Source organism: Podarcis filfolensis (genome assembly GCF_964270895.1).
Source record: "Podarcis filfolensis genome assembly, chromosome: 1".
Taxonomy (NCBI): Eukaryota; Metazoa; Chordata; class Lepidosauria; order Squamata; family Lacertidae; genus Podarcis; species Podarcis filfolensis.
In genome coordinates, this window is record NC_139604.1 from 18,962,960 (window position 1) to 18,983,337 (window position 20,378).

General features: G+C 42.0%; 1 protein-coding gene across 3 annotated transcripts; it reads right to left on the minus strand.

The window, feature by feature from the left end:
- Nucleotides 1–2,042: 2,042 nt before the first annotated feature.
- CFAP210 (cilia and flagella associated protein 210) lies at nucleotides 2,043–20,349 on the minus strand. 3 transcript variants are annotated; one of them, XR_014551936.1, is made up of 10 exons: nucleotides 20,230–20,349; nucleotides 18,990–19,204; nucleotides 16,273–16,446; nucleotides 14,660–14,853; nucleotides 13,109–13,265; nucleotides 11,147–11,286; nucleotides 9,437–9,629; nucleotides 8,762–8,926; nucleotides 6,500–7,821; nucleotides 2,043–2,453 (listed from the first exon to the last, which is right to left on the minus strand). XR_014551936.1 is itself a non-coding variant. In XM_083630163.1 (9 exons), exons 1-9 carry the CDS (start codon nucleotides 20,303–20,305, stop codon nucleotides 7,483–7,485), a joined length of 1,659 nt encoding a protein of 552 aa, XP_083486289.1. In that variant the 5' UTR covers nucleotides 20,306–20,337; the 3' UTR covers nucleotides 7,365–7,482. The 3 variants fall into 3 exon arrangements, 1 of the variants encoding a protein (XP_083486289.1); XR_014551937.1 differs by having other exon boundaries at nucleotides 20,224–20,348; XM_083630163.1 differs by lacking the exon at nucleotides 2,043–2,453 and having other exon boundaries at nucleotides 7,365–7,821; nucleotides 20,224–20,337.
- Nucleotides 20,350–20,378: the final 29 nt, after the last annotated feature.

Here is a 20,378-nt window from a genome sequence, read left to right on the forward strand (position 1 = left end):
TTAAGATATTTATATGACAAAAAATAGAGAAAGATGGAAAGGAATTGCTGAAACAATTAACAGAAGTGGAATACAAAAAGGGAGGTGAGAGGAGGTCGATGAAACAAGGGAATGAAAGATAGAGTATTGAAATGGTATGATGTATGTTTTTAAATTGTTGTTTTGTTTTGTTTAGTTTAATGTGTTAAGGTTGCGTTTTGTATTGTTTATATATTGTATTGTATTGTTGTTTTTTCTCTCTTTTGTTTTTTTTCCTTGTCTTTATTCTTCTCTTTTTTCTTGTAAGTTTTAAAAGTAATAAATATTATTTTTTTTAAAAAAAGAAAAGCGAGATGAGCGCCGCCACCCCAGTCGCCTTTGACTGGACTTAACCGTCCAGGGGTCCTTTACCTTTTTTTGCAAGGGAAGCATTCATCCCACAGTAAGCACCTGCCTGAAAGCACCTTGAGACTCAAAGATGATTCCACTGTATCCAATAGCAGTGTTTTAAACCCCTCCCCTGAAAGAATTTACACTGCATATTCAGTCATCATGCAGTAGCACACTGTTAAGACCCTATCATCTCACACTGCAAGTGGGTATTGTTTCCCCTCCCTCATTTCCTTATCTAAAACAAACACCTTCTCGCATGTGCAAAAGGGCTGCTTTCCCTGATTTCTTTGTTTTCTTCATGCAGGGAGGTGTATTCTAGCAGGCAACCCACAACTTGAAGTTGGAAGCGATACATTCCCAGCAAAGCTATGCCACGTGATATTTCTGGCCATAGAGTAACCTGCCTGTCATGTGCAAGGGCTGGCTTGACATTGCTCATGGCAGAAAACATGACACCGATACTAGAAACTAGCAGCAGTACAGTCTACAGCAAAGCTTTCCAAGCTGTGTGTTGCGACACACTAGTGTGTCAGTTTCAGTGTGCACAAACGCTCCCTGTGCTCTTCCCAGGGCTGGAAAAGGATTAGTTTAACCTCTGGTTTGCTAGTAAAACTGAATTACTGTGTCGTGAAATGCCTAAAAAAGTGTGAAGAGTTTGGAAAGCCCTGGTCCACAGCAATGCAGCAAGCTAGGGAAGTCAAATGGCAGTACAGGTTATTCTCGTAAGCTGATATATATAATTGATCCTACTTGTCTAATTTTCTCTCTATTTAGGTCATGAATCTCCTGATCCAAAGAGCTGCCTCTAAATTAAGTCCTATTCAGACTAGCAGCTGTATCTGTAATCTTTTCTTCTTACAGTTTGATTCTAAAAGACCATTTGGGGAAATGAGGTCCTGTTTCAGCTATATGAAGTGGTTCAGTGTCTCAAGCATGATCGCTGCTGTCTCAAGCATCTATACGATAGGCTGCACTGTAGGCCTGGTCTCTGTGGTATGCCACTTTGCATGTCTCTGGTTCTGCATCCCCAAAGGACCCTGTTTTACTACAAAATAGGATTCTGAATCCTAGCCTTTGTGGAGAGGTGTTTTCTGGAATGTAACCTGTACCCCAGATTCAGCATCAAGATTTTCCATGGGCTCTTCGCTGTTGAACTGGTTGGCCTTGCGGCAGCTGCTAATAAATAGAATTCTGAAGCTGAGCTACTATCTCCGGGTGACATCACTAAAACCACAAACTAATGTATCCCTTTATACCTGGGGAGTTCCCCAGTAGGTAGATCCCCCTACCTTGCCTGTAGGTGGCCTCGTATTGTGCCTTACTGAGAGGCATGGAACCAACAAGTTACCTACATGCAGTGCAAATACTAGATGTCTAAATTCCCAACGCCAGTTGTATATCTGCACCCACCTTGTGCAAGCAATTCCCAAACCTGAAAGGAAAACTTATTTTGTCTGCATATCTCCTTTGCAACACCAGAGGTATGACACTAATTGGGTTGGGGGATCCAATTTAAATTGGCCTTAAGCAACATCTGAAGCTCATGATACAGGAACCACACTAAGGTTCAGTAGCTCTGGTTAAGTAGATGGGAAAAACCATTTCGGCATCCCACTTTTATTGCATTTAGCTCCCTGGAGGAAAGGCAGGACAGAAATGTAATAAATAAATGCTGCAGTTTGTTTTCATTTTATTTAAAACACCACTGCTATTCGTTTTTTGGTAAAGAGGTTTCCAATGCATTTCTATAAACAGTTTTGCTTTATAAAAGTCAACACCGAACAATATTGTTCCCTGGGCACTATGTCAACTCCAAAACTGCAAAATGATGTCATAACAAAGCTTTTATTACAAGTAAACAGTGCATTGCTGGAAATTATCCTTTACTACGTTGTAAGCCATCTCACATTTAAGATAAACTATTGCTTCTTTTCACTGTTCATCAAAGAGGCACTTATGCTGAGGTCTTAGTTATCTGTTGATTAAAATATTGCTTAAAGGCTAGATGATGATTGATCAAGAAGGGGTGACAGAAGATCTACAGGTACATAGTTCATGACTTACGCATACTAAGGGTCGAACTATTTTTTTTTTTTTTTATAATATATTTATTAAAGTTTTCAAATAAAGCATATATTAGATAAGCACTTATCATTGTCCATTTAACATCTTTCAATTGTTACATGGGACTCCCCCACACCTCCCGCATACACTTACATCATTATTAAATTAGTTTCAAACAAATTATCATTTAATTCATCTTAATTAATAATCTTAATTTGGTTTGGCATATAATTCAACCTTAAATCTAATTTAATGGTAGACAATTGTCTGCACTGGCATCCAATTCAACACTCAGCCAAATTACAATATTTTTGTAAATAAATCTTAAATTTCCTCCAGTCTTCTTCCATCCTTTCTTCTCCCTGGTCTCGAATTCTGCCAGTCATCTCGGCTAGTTGCATATAGTCCATCAGTTGCATCTGCCATTCTTCCACAGTGGGTAGCTCCTAAGTTTTCCAATTCTTGGCAATTAATATTCTTGCTGCTGTTGTTGCGTACAAAAAGAATGTTCTGTCCTCTTTTAACACACTCTGGCCGACAATACCCAGGAGAAAGGCCTCTGATTTCTTAGTGAAGGTGTATTTAAACACCTTTTTTAATTCATTATATATCTTCTCCCAAAAGGCCTTCACTCTAGGGCAGGTCCACCAGAGGTGAAAAAATGTTCCTTCATTTTCCTTACATTTCCAACATTTGCTATCAGACGAATGGTATATTTTAGCCAGTTTAACAGGGGTCATGTACCATCTATACATCATTTTCATCACATTTTCCTTCAACGCATTACATGCAGTGAAGTTCAGCCCAGAGGTCCACAACCTTTCCCAATCTTCAAACATAATATTATACCCAATATCCTGCGCCCATTTTATCATTGTTGATTTTACCATTTCGTCATGTGTGTTCCATTTCAGCAGCAAGTTATACATTCTTGAAAGTACCTTAGTCTTAGGTTCTAACAGTTCAGTTTCTAACTTTGACTTTTCCACTTGGAATCCTAGCTTTTTGTCATTTTTAAACACTTCTTTAATCTGAGCATAGTGTAACCAGTCTCGCACTTTGTCTCTCATCTTTTCTAAACTCTGCAACTTCCAGTTGTCACCATCCTTTTCTATTATCTCCCAATATTTTGGCCAGTTGGCCTCCATATTGGCTCTTTTCCGAGCCTTAGCCTCCAGGGGTGACAGCCACCTCGGAGTTTTATTCTCCAGTAAGTCTTTATATTTTGTCCAGACATTAAAGACTGATTTTCTGACAATATGGTTCTTGAAGGCCTTATTTATCTTAGCTTTATCATACCATAAATATGCATGCCATCCAAACGCATTATTAAAACCTTCCAAATCCAAGACATCCGTATCTTCAAGAAGTAACCAATCTTTTAACCAGCAGAAAGCTGCAGCTTCATAATACAACTTTAAATCTGGCAGGGCAAAGCCCCCTCTTTCTTTCGCATCTGTTAATATTTTAAATTTGATTCTGGGCTTTTTGCCCTGCCAGACAAATTTAGAAATATCTTTCTGCCACTTCCGGAAGCACTCTGTCTTGTCTACAATCTGCAGTGTCTGAAACAAAAATAACATTTTTGGCAATACATTCATCTTGATGGCAGCTATTCGGCCTAACAAAGAAAGTTTTAATCTTGACCAACTATCCAAGTCTCTCTTAATCTCTGACCAACATTTTTCATAATTATCTTTAAATAAACTCAGATTTTTTGCTGTTATGTTTACCCCTAGGTATTTAACTTTTTTAACCACATTTAGTTCTGTCTCTTTCTGAAGCTGTTCCAACTCAATATCTGTCACGTTTTTCCCCAAAACTTTAGTTTTTTGCTTATTTAACTTAAATCCTGCCACTCGACCAAAGTTTTGAATCAGTTGTAGTACTCTTTTCAAACTAGACTCCGGCTCCTGTAATGTCAGAACTAGGTCATCTGCAAAAGCTTTAAGCTTATATTGTTTCGCTCCGACCTGAATCCCTTCCACCAACCGGTCCCCCCTAATCATATTCAGGAGCACTTCCAGAACCGAAATAAACAGTAATGGGGAAATCGGGCAGCCTTGTCGTGTACCTTTTTCAATTTTAAACTCTTCTGTAACCACATTGTTAACTATCAGTTTAGCCTTTTGTTCTGAATATATTGCCTCAATCCCGTTCTCAAACCCCCGTCCCACTCCCATTTCTTTTAAATTCCCCTTCATAAATTTCCAATAAATGTTGTCAAAGGCTTTCTCCGCGTCTATAAAAATTAAAACTGCTTTAGTGTTTATGTTTGTTTGTAAAAGTTCCAAAATGTCTATGATGTTCCTTGTGTTAGTAAACATGTGTCTGCCCGGGAGAAAGCCTGCCTGGTCTTTATGGATTATCTCACTTAAAACTTTCTTAAATCTTCGTGCCAAAACATCTGCAAATATTTTGTAATCCACATTTAAAAGGGAGATGGGACGGTAATTCTTGAGTTGTGTCTTTTCAGTTTCTGACTTTGGAATCAATGTGATAAATGCTTCTTTCCACGATTCAGGCGCCTTCTTCCCCTCCATTATTTCATTACTGACCTCCAACAAAGGTTGTATCAAATAATCCTTCAATGTCTTGTAGTAGTTAGAGGTCAGTCCATCTGGCCCTGGTGATTTGCCCTGTTTCAGACTCAGGATGGCCTGTTCAATCTCTTGTCGTGTTATTTTGCCATTTAAAATTGTTTTATTTTCTTCTGACAGCTTTGCTAATCCATTTCTCTCCAAAAATTGTGTAATCTCTATTTCATCTTGTGGCCCTTGAGTATATAACTTTTTAAAATACCTCTGGAAGCACTTTCTAATCTCTCCCGGGTTCTGAATGTTCCTTCCTTCAACCTCTAAGTTTGTTACTGTATTTAATCTTTGTCTCCTTTTCAACTGCCAAGCTAGCAGTTTCCCACATTTATTTGCCGATTCAAAAGTTTTTTGTTTCATTGTTTTAATCTTCCATTCTATTTCCTGATTTATCAGCTTGGAATATTGCGCCTGATAAAGTTTAATTTCTCTCAGAATCGGTTGGGACTTCGGGTTAGATCTTAACTTCTTCTCCAACTCTTTGATACTTTCCAGAATTTTATCTTTCTTTTCATTTTGCAGTCTTTTCTTTAAGGAATTCTGTTGAATCAAGAACCCTCTCATCACAGCTTTACTTGCATCCCAGATAGTTCTTTTTTCCACCGTAGTGTTCAAATTAATCTCAAAATAGTCCTTTAAGGTTTTTTGGGCCTTCTTTACAATTCTTTGATCTCTAAACAGGCCATCATTCATCTTCCATCTAAAGGAGCCGATTGGGATCAATGTCATATCCATTCTCAAGGCGTTATGGTCGGAGCATGTTTTGGGGCAGATTTCCACCTTCCTCACCTTAGGTGCCAGACTTCTAGTTATCCATATTTGGTCGATTCGTGTCCAAGTCAGTTGAGCTTCAGAAAAGAATGTTCCTTCTCTTCCCAGGGGGTTTCTAACTCTCCAGATGTCAACCCAGTCCATATTGTCAGTCATTTCAAAAAAGGTCTTAGGTAGTCTTCCCTCTTTAGTAATGTTCTGGTTCTGTGACTTATCCATATTTGTTGATACGACCCCGTTCATGTCCCCCATCATAATGACGTTGTTGTAATCCAGATAATCCAGCATGATCTCGTGCAACTTCTTATAAAAATCCGATTTTCCTTCATTTGGAGCATAAATTCCTAATATCAAAATTTTTTCTCCTTGATACTGTACTTCTATTGCGAGGATTCTTCCACTTTCATCTTTAAAGAGAAATTTTGGTGAAAGGCTCTCTTTTGCATAGATCACTACACCTCTCTTTTTAACTGTATCCGATGATATAAATTCTTGACCAAGCTTTTTATTTATTAACACCTTTCTATGGAGCCTAATCACATGTGTTTCTTGTAAGCATATAATGTCCAATTGTTCCTTTTTTAGAATATGAAAAATTTTAGACCTTTTTTCGGGACTGTTACAGCCATTTATGTTCCAACTCAAAAGCTGCAGAGACATCCTGGATAGATCTGGTTATTCTTTCCTAAGGGTCGAACTATTCCTACTTTGTGTAGAAAACCAACCACTGCTCATCTTCCTTTTAATCTTCCAAGTTGATGGCACTTCCCAATCTGACACGCAAAGCAGCGAGGGGCAGTTGAAAGGGAACAAGAGATGCTATCTTCCTGTTGCATTTATTCTGCAGCCCTAACTACTTTATATTCCGTCTGGCCCAAAATGAGGTTTCCCAGTCAAGGGGGTGAGGGAAAAGATAAGCACCTCTGTTCCCAACTACAGTTACTTCCTTGTATATGGCTCCCTACCTTGAGTGCCACAGTCCCTCCAATGCATGACGTTTCTCTCTTTCACAAATAACCAGTGCAGTGGAGGGTAGGTGGGCTTTAACTCTTTTTGCCCCTCTCCCACAGTGGTCCCAATCCAGATCACTGCCTCCTATGTGCATGGGGGCGCCAGGGGAACGTCCATTAGCTTCGAGTGCAAAAAGCAGGAGAGGGGGAGTCCAATCCAGAATGAGAGCATAGTGAGGGTTAAATTGCATATACCTCCCCACAATGTCACAGTCTTGATCGGGATCAGGGAGTGGCATGCTGGCTGTGGAAAGAAAAATAGCCATGGGTGGGATTTTGGCCATCAAGAGGCAAATACCTGATCAGGAATCCTATGTTTAGAAGTGGCTAGTTAATGCTTTTAGCCTAAAAGGTTTAAACGGAAGAGGTACAGCAAATGGTTTGTTCGCGAAGTGCGTGTTATTTTTGGTGTTTGTACAGGTGGCAGAAACTGAAGGAATAAGGGAGTAGAAATTCCTGAAATAAAACTGAATAGAAAGGTGTGAATGGCTATTTTGGAACTTCTAAATGCTACACATCATTAGAGCTATGGATTTTCAAAGTTATACGTAAATATATTTGGATGGTTGCAACCTTTATTAAGGCATCTTAAACTTGCTAATTTTCTATTACAATTTGGGGTTATTTAAAAATGCATTAGACTTTCACTGTAGCATTCGGAAAGGTTTTCCTTACCATGAAAAACCTAGCCGACCCTTAGTGTGCCCATATTCATATTCATTTAACCATTTCATTTCTTGAGCTGTGTCACCTATAAACGGCAGCTTAGTAGGCTGCTTTTCACATGGCTGTTCATTTTCTCTAAAAACTGGTCTGTTTATACCTGAGTCACCTTCACTGAGTGCTTTCAAAAGAGGGTAAAGATTCCGAGTTGTCTTGGATTGCTCATCAATGATTTTCTTTGCGTACTTCTGGAATTCCTGCTCCTTGAATAATAAAATGCGTTCTTTTTGTCTGACATAGTCCGTCTCCGCTTGTTTCTCACGATCTTCTTTTAACTTTTTTTCGACCTGCATTGGAAGGGAGGAGGGAAATCTTAAATATATCCAACAATAATTTTATAATATATTAAAACTGAAACTATAAAGTTATAGATGTCCTGATTCCAATAATAATAATAATTAGCACACAACTGAAGCACTAGCTAGGATAAATGATATTGTGTGGGTGCAATCCTTGTTCTATAAAGTTAATAAACATTGTGAGTGGGACACAAGTACAGCATTAACTACTGAATGTAAAATTCAGCATTCTGAGAATCCCAGTTTAATCCAGTGAAACTAAGCTTTAAGTATCTGTAATGGCATTTGTCTATTTTCTTCCCTCCCTGCGCTCACGCGGTCTCTTTCATTCATTGCCACTGTTGTTTGCCGCTTGGGAGCAGGGAACCTGTCAGTTTTTGCCTATTTAAATATTTAAAATACCACCTACACTTCCAAAACATGGAATATCCCCCTCATCTGATTTTGGGAAATTCCCCCTCCCTTCCTCTGACAACGCCCCGGAAACCTACACTGTGCAGGACCCCCTATAACCCTCTGGAGAGGACTGGTGTGCAGAGGAGGGAGAGAGAGACAGAAGGAGACAGAGACGGAGAAAGAAAGAAAGAAAGAAAGAAAGAAAGAAAGAAAGAAAGAAAGAAAGAAAGAATACTTCTGTGAGTTTTCTGCTCATGATATTCAGGATTCAAGCCTCTGACTATTACACTACAGTGATGATGTTCCCGGTTTTCTTTGATTTCTGACAGTATGCAAGGTTCCTTTCTCTAAGGCATTTGTCATCTGGAGACAAAGGAAGCCTGTCTCTGGGACTTCATCCATTTGCAGGTGCAGAGGGCAGTTTTCTCACTCAAGACTGCCCTCTCAAGCACTAGACAGAAATGTACAAGTCATATTCCACTTCCGCCCTTTTAAAAGAAGTTTACTTTGTAAACTTAATGCCCATACTTACTATCTGCATGACATGGAAGTCTTGTAATTTTAAGTTTGCACAATGATTTCTATGTTTCTTGTCTTTCTCCAGTTCTTGGAAAATCCGATCTGCTTCTATTTGTCCACGAAGTATTTCTTGAGCCTCTAGCCTGTCCTGTTTTTCTTTCTCTTCTTTCCTTTTAATCTATAACAACACAATCCAGTTCTTATCCTGTGGTAGTGAAGCCTAATATCTGATGACTCTTTAACCTGCTACTAACATTAAGAGTTACATATATGCAATTTTGATATTCTGGGCAACCAATTTTAAAATACTTTTATGTGTAAGCCAATCTCACTATTTTGAGGGAATTTGCTTTCATGAAAGCTGCTCAGGAACACAGTGCCTGTGTAAAAGAAGTATATTTTTTGAGATGAAAGGTTGCATCCAACACTGTCCACTTGCAAACTGAACTTCTGCTCTCTCAATGCAACTTCACCTTTCTCTCCCTCCCTTGTGGTCTTCCACATACCCTCAAAATCTGCTCTACATGGCTGCGGGATCCTCTGAAACCTATTATGGGGTGCACGGGGGAAGAGGTAAAAGTGAAATCCAGTTGTGCAAGCAGACTGCTGACCCAATGCTGGATTCCATCCCAACTGATAAATAAGAAATGATGAAACAGAAAAGCATGCTTAATTTTATTTTTCTTACCACATTCATTCTGTGCTCTGTGATGGATTTCAGTTCAGCATTGTTCTTTTCTTCTTTTTCTTTGCGTTCTCTCTCCAGCTGTGCATCCGTCTCTGCAATGTCCCTAGCGATACGCTCATCCTCATCATCAGCCTCCTTTTTCATATGAGCCAGGAGGCGGCTAGTAATGTTGTCTCTGTGCTCCTCCATTAACCTGCAATGGTTCAGCCATAAGTGCCAAGATTCATCAACTGCATGCTGTGAGGGGAGGCCTGGGGCATGCCTTGATTAAACTACCAAACTGGATAAAACCACACTCCTCTATGCCAATCAGAGGAAGGACTGATGCTCTGTATCTCTACCCATACGTGACACCTGGTGCCAGACAGGTGGCGAGCTGGCTGCCAAGGAGCAATCAGGAGCCTTAAAACGCTCCCAGTTATTCCTCGGTGAGGGAGGCTCGCTGTCAGCGATCTTCAGCTGATTGGTGGTGATAGCAAAGTCACCAGGTTAACATGAAGTCAGCAAAGTTAACACAAGCAACAGCTGATTTACACGCGTCCAATTGGCGCACGACTGTGCACACGCACATCACAGCGACCCGGATGTGGCTGGAAAAGGAGGAGGGCTTATGTGCACTCTGCCATTGTGTGTGATGACCCAGAATGCAAATCGGGAGTTGCCTGTAAATAAATAAATAAATAAATAAATCGGCACTACAGTGTTCCTGACCTGTTGGTGGCTACCCAAAGTCAGCTTGCGGTCAGCATCAATCAGCTGACTAGTGCCCACTGGGGTCAGATGTACTATGGAGTTGCTGCTTGCCTGAAGTGGGCTTCACAAGCTAGCTGGAATCTGCACTTGCAGCAAGCCCCAAACATAGTTTGCTGTAAGTGCAAGTATCTCTTTGAAGGGCCGGCTTGAATTGAAGCTGGTGGCAGAAGAATATTTCTCTGCGGTTGCAGTTCAAGCGGCACCTGCAAAGAAATTCTAGTTTGCTTGGAGTCACTTGTGACGTCGGGTGATTGACACTTGTCAGAATGGCCCACAGTACATCACCGAGGTAACTATCTGGCCCACTGGCTGCATCCTATTCCTCATCCGTGCCTCTGTATAATAGTCATCTCTTATACTGGTTCCTAGGCAGGTCTGCGGGTACATTTGTTTGTTTATTGATTTCTATCCTGCCCTTCCACCCAGGGCAGCAGACACGGCAGTCTAAAAAACAGTTTTAAAACATTATCTCAAATCAGTGATCTTACGGTTGGGAGATTGCTTGGCAACTCTATGTATGCTGCCTTGGGTTCCGCGACGGAAGAAATGCAGGATGCAAATGTTATCAGTCAAATAAAATAAAAAAAGAGTTCGCAGCAGAGTAAAACTGAATTGAGAGTCCTTGGTCCCACAGAGCAGGATTCAACAAACAAGTCCTGCTAGCAGAGGCTTCTAAGAATCTTCATTAGTGCAACAGGACTGCCCCCCCCCCGCCCCCCATTCCCCTGAAATTGGCTCTGTTGGGACCAAGAAGAACCCCCAGAAGAATATGATGGTGAGGAGGGGGGATTGTTGTCAGGCAAGCGGAAACGCTGGCGCAGATGCAAGAACAGCCGCAGTGTTACTTTCCTTTCATAATATCTGTGTGCAAGATGGGGTCTCTACTGTAATGCTAGAAAACTGTGCCTTGTTTTATTTGGGTAATGTGTTTCCATTCCCCGCTCACATTCTGCCTACCTGTGCATTTCATCTTCTTTTGCTTTTCTCAGCTTAGCCATTGCCTGCTTTGCTCTATAATGTGCTCGGACTTTATCATCCTCTTCCTCTTCTTTTTGCTTCTCGATAGCCTTGAGAGTCACCTGGTCAGCAACATGTGCCTTTAAAAAAACACACGAAAAAACTCAGAATGCGTGTTTTGTTTACCAAAATAAGTGTCGAGCAGAGCACACTATAGATAAGTCGACTGGCTGGAGGATAATTGGAGGAAGCCCTGCTGCCTCCTGCTGGTCAGGGTAGAAGGTGGATTTTTGTTTTTTGCTGATCCTTGGCCGGCCCTGCTTGACAAAAGACCCCAAACACCCTGTATCAAGGGCTTGGCCAGCTATCATCAGTGGGAGCACCACCAGCAGTAGCTCTCCAATGACCTGTGCCTTCACTGGGCAAACTGGGGCTGGAATGACACTTCTGCCCAATCCTAACTATTTCCAAGTCGCAGAGGGAAGAAGAAGAAGAAGAAGAAGAAGAAGAAGAAGAAGAAGAAGAAGAGGAGGAGGAGTTTGGATTTGATATCCCGCTTTATCACTACCCAAAGGAGTCTCAAAGCGGCTAACATTCTCCTTTCCCTTCCTTCCCCACAACAAACACTCTGTGAGGTGAGTGGGGCTGAGAGACTTCAGAGAAGTGTGACTAGCCCAAGGTCACCCAGCAGCTGCATGTGGAGGAGCAGGGAATCGAACCCAGTTCACCAGATTACGAGTCTACCGCTCTTAACCACTACACCAGAGGGGTGGCGCAGAATCTTTACATAAGGCTTCACTGCGTTTGCACCAGTTAGGCCCGAGCTATGGAAGATGACAGAAAAGATCATGAAGAACGTTATGTATTTATGCAAAGTACAGAGTTGGGGGAAGGAGATTTATAGGGATTTGTTCCTGTTTTCGACATCAAAGGAGCAAGAAGCGGTGGTGACAGTGCAAATATAAGACAGCATATTAATGTCATCTCGTGTAAACATGGGTACCAATGTTGGAGCTGTGTAGCTGTTATGGAGCTCCTGAAACCTTGTCCTTGAAAAAGTGCACCTTGTGGCTTGTATTGGTCCCGATACAGACAACTCGCTGCAAAAATATGACTGAACTCCAATTTTTGCACTGCTTACAAATCCCCGCCCTTTGTGCACCTAACTAGAAGTCATTTCTGTCAAGTATGGAGACTATTGGCATTGTTTCATATGCAGGTTCCACAAAGATATCAACAGGTGATGAAACACGAATGGGAAATGCCCTTTAGACTTTGCCCAGAAGGCAACTTTGTCAACAGCTGGTTTGACACTATAGCAGAGTTAGACTGTACCACCTTCACTAAAACAGTCGTATTTTGGTTTTTGAACAGTTTAGTTCTTGAACATTTTGGCTCCCGAATGCCGCAAACCCAGAAGTGAGTGTTCCGGTTTGCAAACTATTTTTAGAAGCTGAACATCCAACGGGGCTTCTGTGGCTTTCGAATGGCTGCAAGAGCAGCCAATCGGAAGCCACGCTTTGGTTTCTGAACGTTTCAGAAGTTGAACGGACTTCCAGAACGGATCCTGTTTGACTTCCAAGGTACGACTGTATTACCAATATCCAATCTGCCATTGGGATTAGTAGAGAGCACCATCATCTGTGTGAACCTCACAGCTGCTGAATTAGCAGTTCCTTAACAATTACCTATTCAAACAAAATTGTGCCTGGAGGCAGCCTCTCTCTCCTGACCTTTGAACTAAAGGCTCCCCTACAAAGTCATATCTGAAAAGCAATGACACAAGCTCTTGGCCTAAGCACTAGAAACCGACTTCCCCTCCGTTTGTCATAAGCAGGCCTGTGAGTAATTTGACTGGTAATTTGTCCAAGTTCAGCACCTAGTCAAAGTCCAGTGGAAACTGAAATGCGTTTTTTCATATCCTACGTTCCATACATTTGGCTACTAACTCCCATTTCATACCTGATGCTCCTTTCTACGCCTGATTTTGTCTTCACGCTCCTCCTGCTCTTTCTGCAGCACTTCCTGTTGATTTAGCCGGACCTGCTCCTGAATCTCTGCCCTTTCCCTTTTGTCTTCCAGCCTGCTCAGTTCTGCTAGACGTTCGTGCTCTTTTATCCTAAAACATGGAAAAGATTGGTCAATGAGCCATGTCTAAAGTTCCTCTACAATTGGCAGAAGTTCTGGATGCTCAAGAAGACTGGTACAGGTGGACTGCGGTTATTCGCAGGACTTCTTTTTCTCTCTCTCTCGAAAGGTGTACCCCCACTTTTCAATCAAATTATCTCCACTACGATTTTTAAAACATTAAAACAGTTTGGAAAATTAAAAATCCTACCAGTGCCCTTGCTCCTCTGGCTGATAAGCAGAGGCTAGGGTAGCCTTCCTCTCAATTATTATTTACTGAATTTATATACTGCCCTATACCCCGGGGTCTCAGGGCGGTTCACAGAATAAAATCAAGATATAAAACCACAAAACACCTAATAAAAATAAAAACAACAACCCAACAGCCCCCCTCCCCACAACAACAACAACAACAACAAAAAGTTTTAAAAGGGCATAGGATGCAAATTGGATCAACCAAAGGCCAGGTTAAAAAGGAACGTTTTTGCCTGGTGCCTAAAGGTATGAAGGTGCCAGGCGAACTTCCCTAGGGAGAGCATTCCACGGACGGGGAGCCACTGCAGAGAAGGCCTGTTCTTGTGTTGCCACCCTCCAAACCTCTCGAGGAGGCACATGAAGAAAGGCCTCAGAAGATGATCTCAGAGTCCGGTAGGTTCTTATGGAAAGAGGTGGTCCTTGAGGTATTGCGGTCCTTAGCCGTTTAATTCTGAACTCTCAGATCAACTGGCAGTTGGAGCAGAGCGTTCTTTAATTTAAGGAGTGGGGGGAGGAAGGAACCAGGCAAAGGGCCTACTCGGTGGTGGCACCCACCCTGTGGAACACCCTCCTATCAGATGTCAAGGAAATAAACAACTATCTGACTTTTAGAAGATATCCGAAGGTAGTGCTGTTTAGGGAGGTTTTTAATATTTGATGTTTTATTATGTTTTTAATCTGTTGGGAGCCGCCCAGAGTGGCTGAGGAAACCCAGCCGGATGGGCAGGGTATAATTAATAAATCATCATCATCATCACTGTCTGGCCAATGGTTGAGGCCAGGCTGGCCTTCAACTCGCCACTTGTATTGTTCCTAAAAGAATCCCTGCGAAGGTCCTTATTCTGTTGACTAGCAGCAGAAGCCTTCCCCTCACTTCTGGAGTCCCAGGGCGAATGGTACTTGGAGTATAAATTCCTTCCAGCAGTGAGAGGGAGTAAGGAGTTACAGCTGCTAATTCAGAACATGGTCCAATATGGTATGTTTTGGTTTCCTGCCCCATCCCCCAGCAAATGTTAAAACAGATCAGCTTCTATGTTGTTGCTTTATGGGGCAAATGTGCTTACGCCACAAATGACACATTTATTTTATTCTGTGGGCTTAAAAAACAGAGCTCTTGCTAATTATATTTACTGTTCCAGTTGATCCTTGCTGAGTTGCACTCTCTTCCTACGGTTCTCTCTAATCTTTTCCTCTTCTTTTCGTACGGCTTTTTGACGTTCACGTTCTACTTCTTCGTCTCTGCAGCGGTACAGGTTCTCTTTTACCTTTTTAAATTCAATCTGAGCATCTCTTTCTTTTAAGCATTCGGTAAGTAAGAGGGCTCTCTGCAAAATAAAATTGCAACGTTTGATAGGGATTCTTTTTATTGTTTTATTTAAACAACAAACAATATTTTAAAGCAATAAATGATGCACCAGTGATGTAAGTATTATACAAATGACGTTTCCCCTTAACAACAGTAGCTGATAATTTCTAATGTGTTAAGAGAGAGAACTCTGAAAGTTAAGTTACATGATACTTTATAACATGTGGGGGTTTATATTGTCTTGTGCTTTGTTATTCCAATATATTATAAACAAATTCAATTACTCTATAAAATGAACATGAGAATGTCTTCCTTTTCTAACTCTGACCATGTTTGTCGATTTTATCATATTTACAACCTCCCATATTTTGATTATCCAGTTCTCTGCTGATAAGAGTTTTTTCTTCTTTCCACTTAGGAGCTAATAGTTATACAAGCAACAGTCAATAAATTTATAACCATCTCTCTATTGTCTGTTAAAACGCGATCTTTCACATACCCAAACAATATTGGGTACGTGAGTTCATTAGAAATGTATACCCTGCTATAATATCAATTTCTTTTACATATTTCAACCCAAAGAATCTTTGTTTTGGGACAAGTCCAAAAAATATGACACATATCTGCATTTGTTGCTTTACATAACCAGCATACTGTATATTGCTTGTTGTCCTAGATATATGGTTCAATCTTACTAGTGGAAAGTACCATTGAGATATAAGTTTAAATTTGATATAATTAGAGAAGTTTGCCAACTCACAAGGTTGGGGGGGGGGACCCATGAGCCTAAGTCACTTGGTTCATGCCACAAAGGTATAGGGACTGGAGCCGACATGGGAAAGCAGGTTGCTCTGATCTCTGGGTAGAGGCAGAGAGCTGGGTGCTGGCTCTGCTTGCTTCATCAAACAAGTTGACGGAGGAAAGCAAGTTTCTTTCAACTGGGGAAGGTCAAGTAAACAGGATGCTATCTCAGAGTCCCTGTACCAGTCTTTCTTCAATAGCCTCGGAATCTGCTCCTGTCTGGGGCCTATACACATTAAGATGAGGTGAGGGGTGGCAGCCATTCCTAGACAGTTTGGATGTGACTGGCCTGCTTTGCAAAGAAAGGTATAAGCTGGTTCTCATGGCCTCACACAGAGCTATTACCTTCTTCCAATATTAATGATCTGTGTCGATGAAACCAGTTTTTCAAATTTGTTAAGAGGGCTACCTGATAGCAGTTTTTTACTGATGGGAATGCTAGTCCCCCCCCCCCATTGCTTATTGTTTTCCCAGATACTCTCGGCTTCTTCTGACCCCAAGCAAAGCTTATTAACAGCCATTTTGATTGTGCCTATTTCCCTCATTTAATACAGCTTCTATGTTGAACATATCCCCCACATTAAAGTGAAATAATAATAATAATAATAATAATAATAATAATAATAATAAATGTTACATGGAAGTCTTTCACTCTCTCATTCTGGTAGTACTGATAGAGTTTGGATTCTGCCACCGCCTCTTTTCGCTTCTGTGCTTCATACTTTGCTTCTTCTAGGTCAACCTTTCTTTTTTCTTCCTCATCCCTCTCCTGACGCTCTTTCTTGGCTTTCAGTTTCGCTTGTGCCATACCCTGCAATGCAATATTTTATTCATTCATTCATTCATTCATTCATTCATTCTTGTTGCAATCTGTCTGTCTCAAGAAAAAATGAAGTACACCTCTGGGAATGAAGTCAAACTGATGTGTTAGCAGCACCAAAGTGACCTCATCGGGGCACAAGCCTGGGCAGTGTGTATAGACGTCCTGTGCTGCCCAGACAAGATCCACCCCATCCCCCTTTCAGTCTAGCTGATTTGGTCGAAAGAGAAGCAGAGTGATATGTTTGGCACCAGCTTGGCTGCAGGAGTTGCCAAAAAGAATCCTAAAAGGCGCCAACCGTCTTAGGGACTGCAGGGTTTACTTCTTAGCCTTTTCTTCTCCTGAAGATATCCCACAAGGCAGTAGAGGTTTAGGATCAGTTTTTTCCTTCTCCTAGATGGGCTACCTTCCCAGGTTAACAAGCCCCATCTGTCCTCACGTCCCTCTATAGCACATATAGAAACTGCCTTCTTGACAACTGGACCCACTATTAGTCTTATCCATTCAATCCACCAGAGCCTGTCTTTGCAAACCCTAACTCACCTAGGGTTTGAGACCCATCAGCTACCCACACCTGGTTTATCCAGCCAGCTGAAGCCACTCCCAGGGAGTTGCTGCTGTCACAGGTGAGAGCTGAAGGCAGGGTGGGGACCAAAGGTGGATAAACTAACCCAGAAGGAGTATGACATGTACCCCACCAGAGGTACTGCCCCTCCCCATAACCCTACGCACCCAACTTCCTTGCATGATGCATTGTAATAAAGTACTCAACTAAGACATTTGGTCTAGAGTAGTAAACATGCATTTGTTCATTTATAAACTACTAACTACGAACTTTTTTCCCCATATAACCCACTGCTCTGGCACACGCATGCTGCACATTATGACACCAAGCAAGGCACCCAATGCCGCAGATACAATGTCAGTGTTGAGGATCAGAATGTTGTTGTTTAAACTAGCATCAATAACACTAATACTCAGCAGAATGAGCAGCAGAGAGCAAGGATCTGCTGTTTTCGCCGGCTGGGCTGACTCCTCCCCTCACCTTCACAGAGGCTTGTCCTGTGAGAAGGAGCAGGACCATCTGATCTGAGGATGACGGTATTGGGTGTCTATGAGCCATGAGCCTACCTGCTATGATGCCACAAAGTGTTGGCAGATTTCATTTAGGCCCCAGGAGATGAAGGCCCCACCCAGTAAGGTCAACAACTTCTGGCTGCATTGCAGTCACTTCCAGGTAGGTTGGGTTGCCAGGCTATTTCTCAGGAGCCACCAACAAACAAACAAACAATGATCAGCCTGTTTCCATCCAATCTGTTGATTTATAAAACCTTGTACCTTTAAGATCATGGTGCCTGTCTTTTCTTTGATCCCTGCCATATCCCCTTTTCCTATTTTGTCATGTAGTTTTTTAGTCTGTAAACCTGAGGGCAGGGGCTGTGTTATTTTTCTCAATTTGTAAGCTCCTCTGGGAGCTTTCCTGGTTGAGGAGTGGGGCCTATACATGTAAATAGTGCTCAACAGCCTGCATAGTAAATCAGTGTTATTTTTTATCTACTGCAATATGAGTTGACCTGAAAAATTCATGGTTGAGGCAAGTTCTGAACCCAGGACTTCCCAGCTCACACTATAAAATTATCATTATCATCGTTATTAGTTATTAAATCATCTGAAGATCACAGGGAGGTTTACAACATAAAAATGCAAAATGAGAACACAAGATACCTAAATAAAAAACAAAATCAAACCAACAATTTAATTTGATTTTAATTAATTTTATAATGAATGTTTTTAGAATGTTGGATTATTTTGATTGTTGTTAGCCGCCCTGAGCCCAGCTTCGGCTGGGGAGGGCAGGATATAAATAAAATTTATTATTATTATTATTATTATTTATTATAACAACCCCCCCTTGCAACTAACATATTTAAAAGGTCACAGAATATTTAATAAGTCAAAGGCCTGGTTATAAAGAAACATTTTTGGCTGGCACCTAAAGATAAATAATGAAGGTGCAAGGCAAGCCACGCTGGGGAGAGCATTCCACCAAAAGGGAACCACTGCAGAAAAGGAACATTCTTGTGTTGCCACCCTGCAGACCTCTCATGGAGATGGCATAGGAAGAAGGGCACCAGAAGATGATCTCAGGGTCCAGGTAGGTTCATATGGAGAGAGGTGCCCCTTGAGGCATTGTGGTCCTAAACCATTTAAGGCTTTACAGCAATTTGAATAGGGCCAGGAAACTGATTGGCAGCCAGTACAGTCGGGCCAGGATTGTTGTTAAATGCTCAAGCCATCTTCCCCCGGTGAGCAACCTGGCTGCCGAATTTTGCACCAGCTGAAATTTCTGAACCGTCTTCAGAGGCAGCCCCATGTATATCATGTTGCAGTAATCTATTGCTGATAAACACATATATTCTGATTTTACTGAAACACTTTTGACTGACCAACCCAGTAGTAAGAAAAAGGATAGAAATACAACCAGGACTGTCATAAACATTCCACAGGCACTGAAATGTATGTGTGTCACTTACCGCAATAGTGTTATGCCAGTTTTTCACAAGTGCTTGAGACTTTAAGTGCAGATCTTTCCGCTCCTTCCTTTCAGCACGAATCCGGGCTGCTTCTCTTGCTGGGGCGGTGAGGCTATCGTGAATCCTCTCCCATTCTTTTTTGGGAAGTATAGTTATTTGGCGGAGATCTACTCCCACCGGAAGAAATATTCCCTCCACAACATCATCTTCGTTTGCTAGATATGAAAAAAAGTTTTCTGTCAAATGCCGTTTACGACTCTTTCACCTTCTGGGCAAAATGATCATGCTGTCATACCAGGTTGAGATAGCAACCCTGGGCACGCTGTATGATGGAGACATCTTCACACTGCAACCCTAAAAACATTTTCATTCTCTGGTTTCAGTGCGAATGCTCCCATGTAAACGTTCATCGGATTAAAGCCTTATAGGTCTGCTGAGATGCAAACACTCCAGAGTTCAGGGGGACTTATTCCCAGATAAATGACAATGGACAGGATTTGTCAAAATATTGGGGCCATTGGCTACATTTTGTATTTTGGAAGGGCGCCATGGGCACCACCCCCTCTGGTAGCTTTTATTTGCCCTTCTCCAGCTCAATCATTCCTGCTACTTTCCCACCAGGGGCTTCAAAGATTGTGAATGACAAGCGCCGCCGCTGGCGTGGCGAGTCTTTGGTAAATGAGCTCACAAAGTCGAAAGTCCTTTAGTGAAACAGTAGATATACATTTCGGTAATACCTAGGTATATATGTATTTTGTTTTTCTAGCTTGATCAAAGTTATTTATTATTTCATAATTATTTCATAATAATAATTAAATAACAGGTGAGGCTGCTGATCCCTTATTTTCAAATCCGAAAGTTGACAGCTATGATAAAAATACCAAGACAAAAACACAAAATACATAATAATAATATTTCTTCAATTAAAATTTGTTTTCAACATTGCACTGTGCAAAGCTCCACGTGTGCCGTGTCGCAGCCACCTCTTGCAGACCAAACCCATCGATTCTGATTTCACCGAATCTCTTCTGACTGACCAACAACAACCCAGCAGGAAGAGAGAAGACAGAAAGACGACGGAGAAAACTCGCCCCGCAACCGCCCCGCATTTTGCCAGGGCGAAGGCGCCGAGCCTCATGAGGAGGCTCAAACTGGCAGCGGCTCCAGGGGCATCAACGGGGACCACCGCCGCCCTTCCTCCTCGGACCCCCAAGCAGCGCCTCCTTCCCCTCACACGCACGCGGGGCTGGGCGCTCCTGCCCTCGGCGCTTCTTGACGAGCACGGCCTGGCGGGCGGCGGCGGCGGCGGCCTTCATGGCGTGAGGCGACCCGCCGCCGACGCGACTCGGGGCCTTAGCGCGCGTGCGGCGGTTGCCAGGCAACGGCGGG

Coding starts and splice junctions, on each gene's coding strand:
- CFAP210 (XM_083630163.1), bottom strand. CDS start 20,305: ATGAAGGCCGCCGCCGCCGCCGCCCGCCAGGCCGTGCTCGTCAAGAAG. Junction 19,205..20,223: donor GCGCCCAGCCCCGCGTGCGT/GTGAGGGGAAGG, acceptor TTTCATATCTAG/CAAACGAAGATGATGTTGTG. Junction 16,447..18,989: donor ACTGGCATAACACTATTGCG/GTAAGTGACACA, acceptor ATTGCATTGCAG/GGTATGGCACAAGCGAAACT.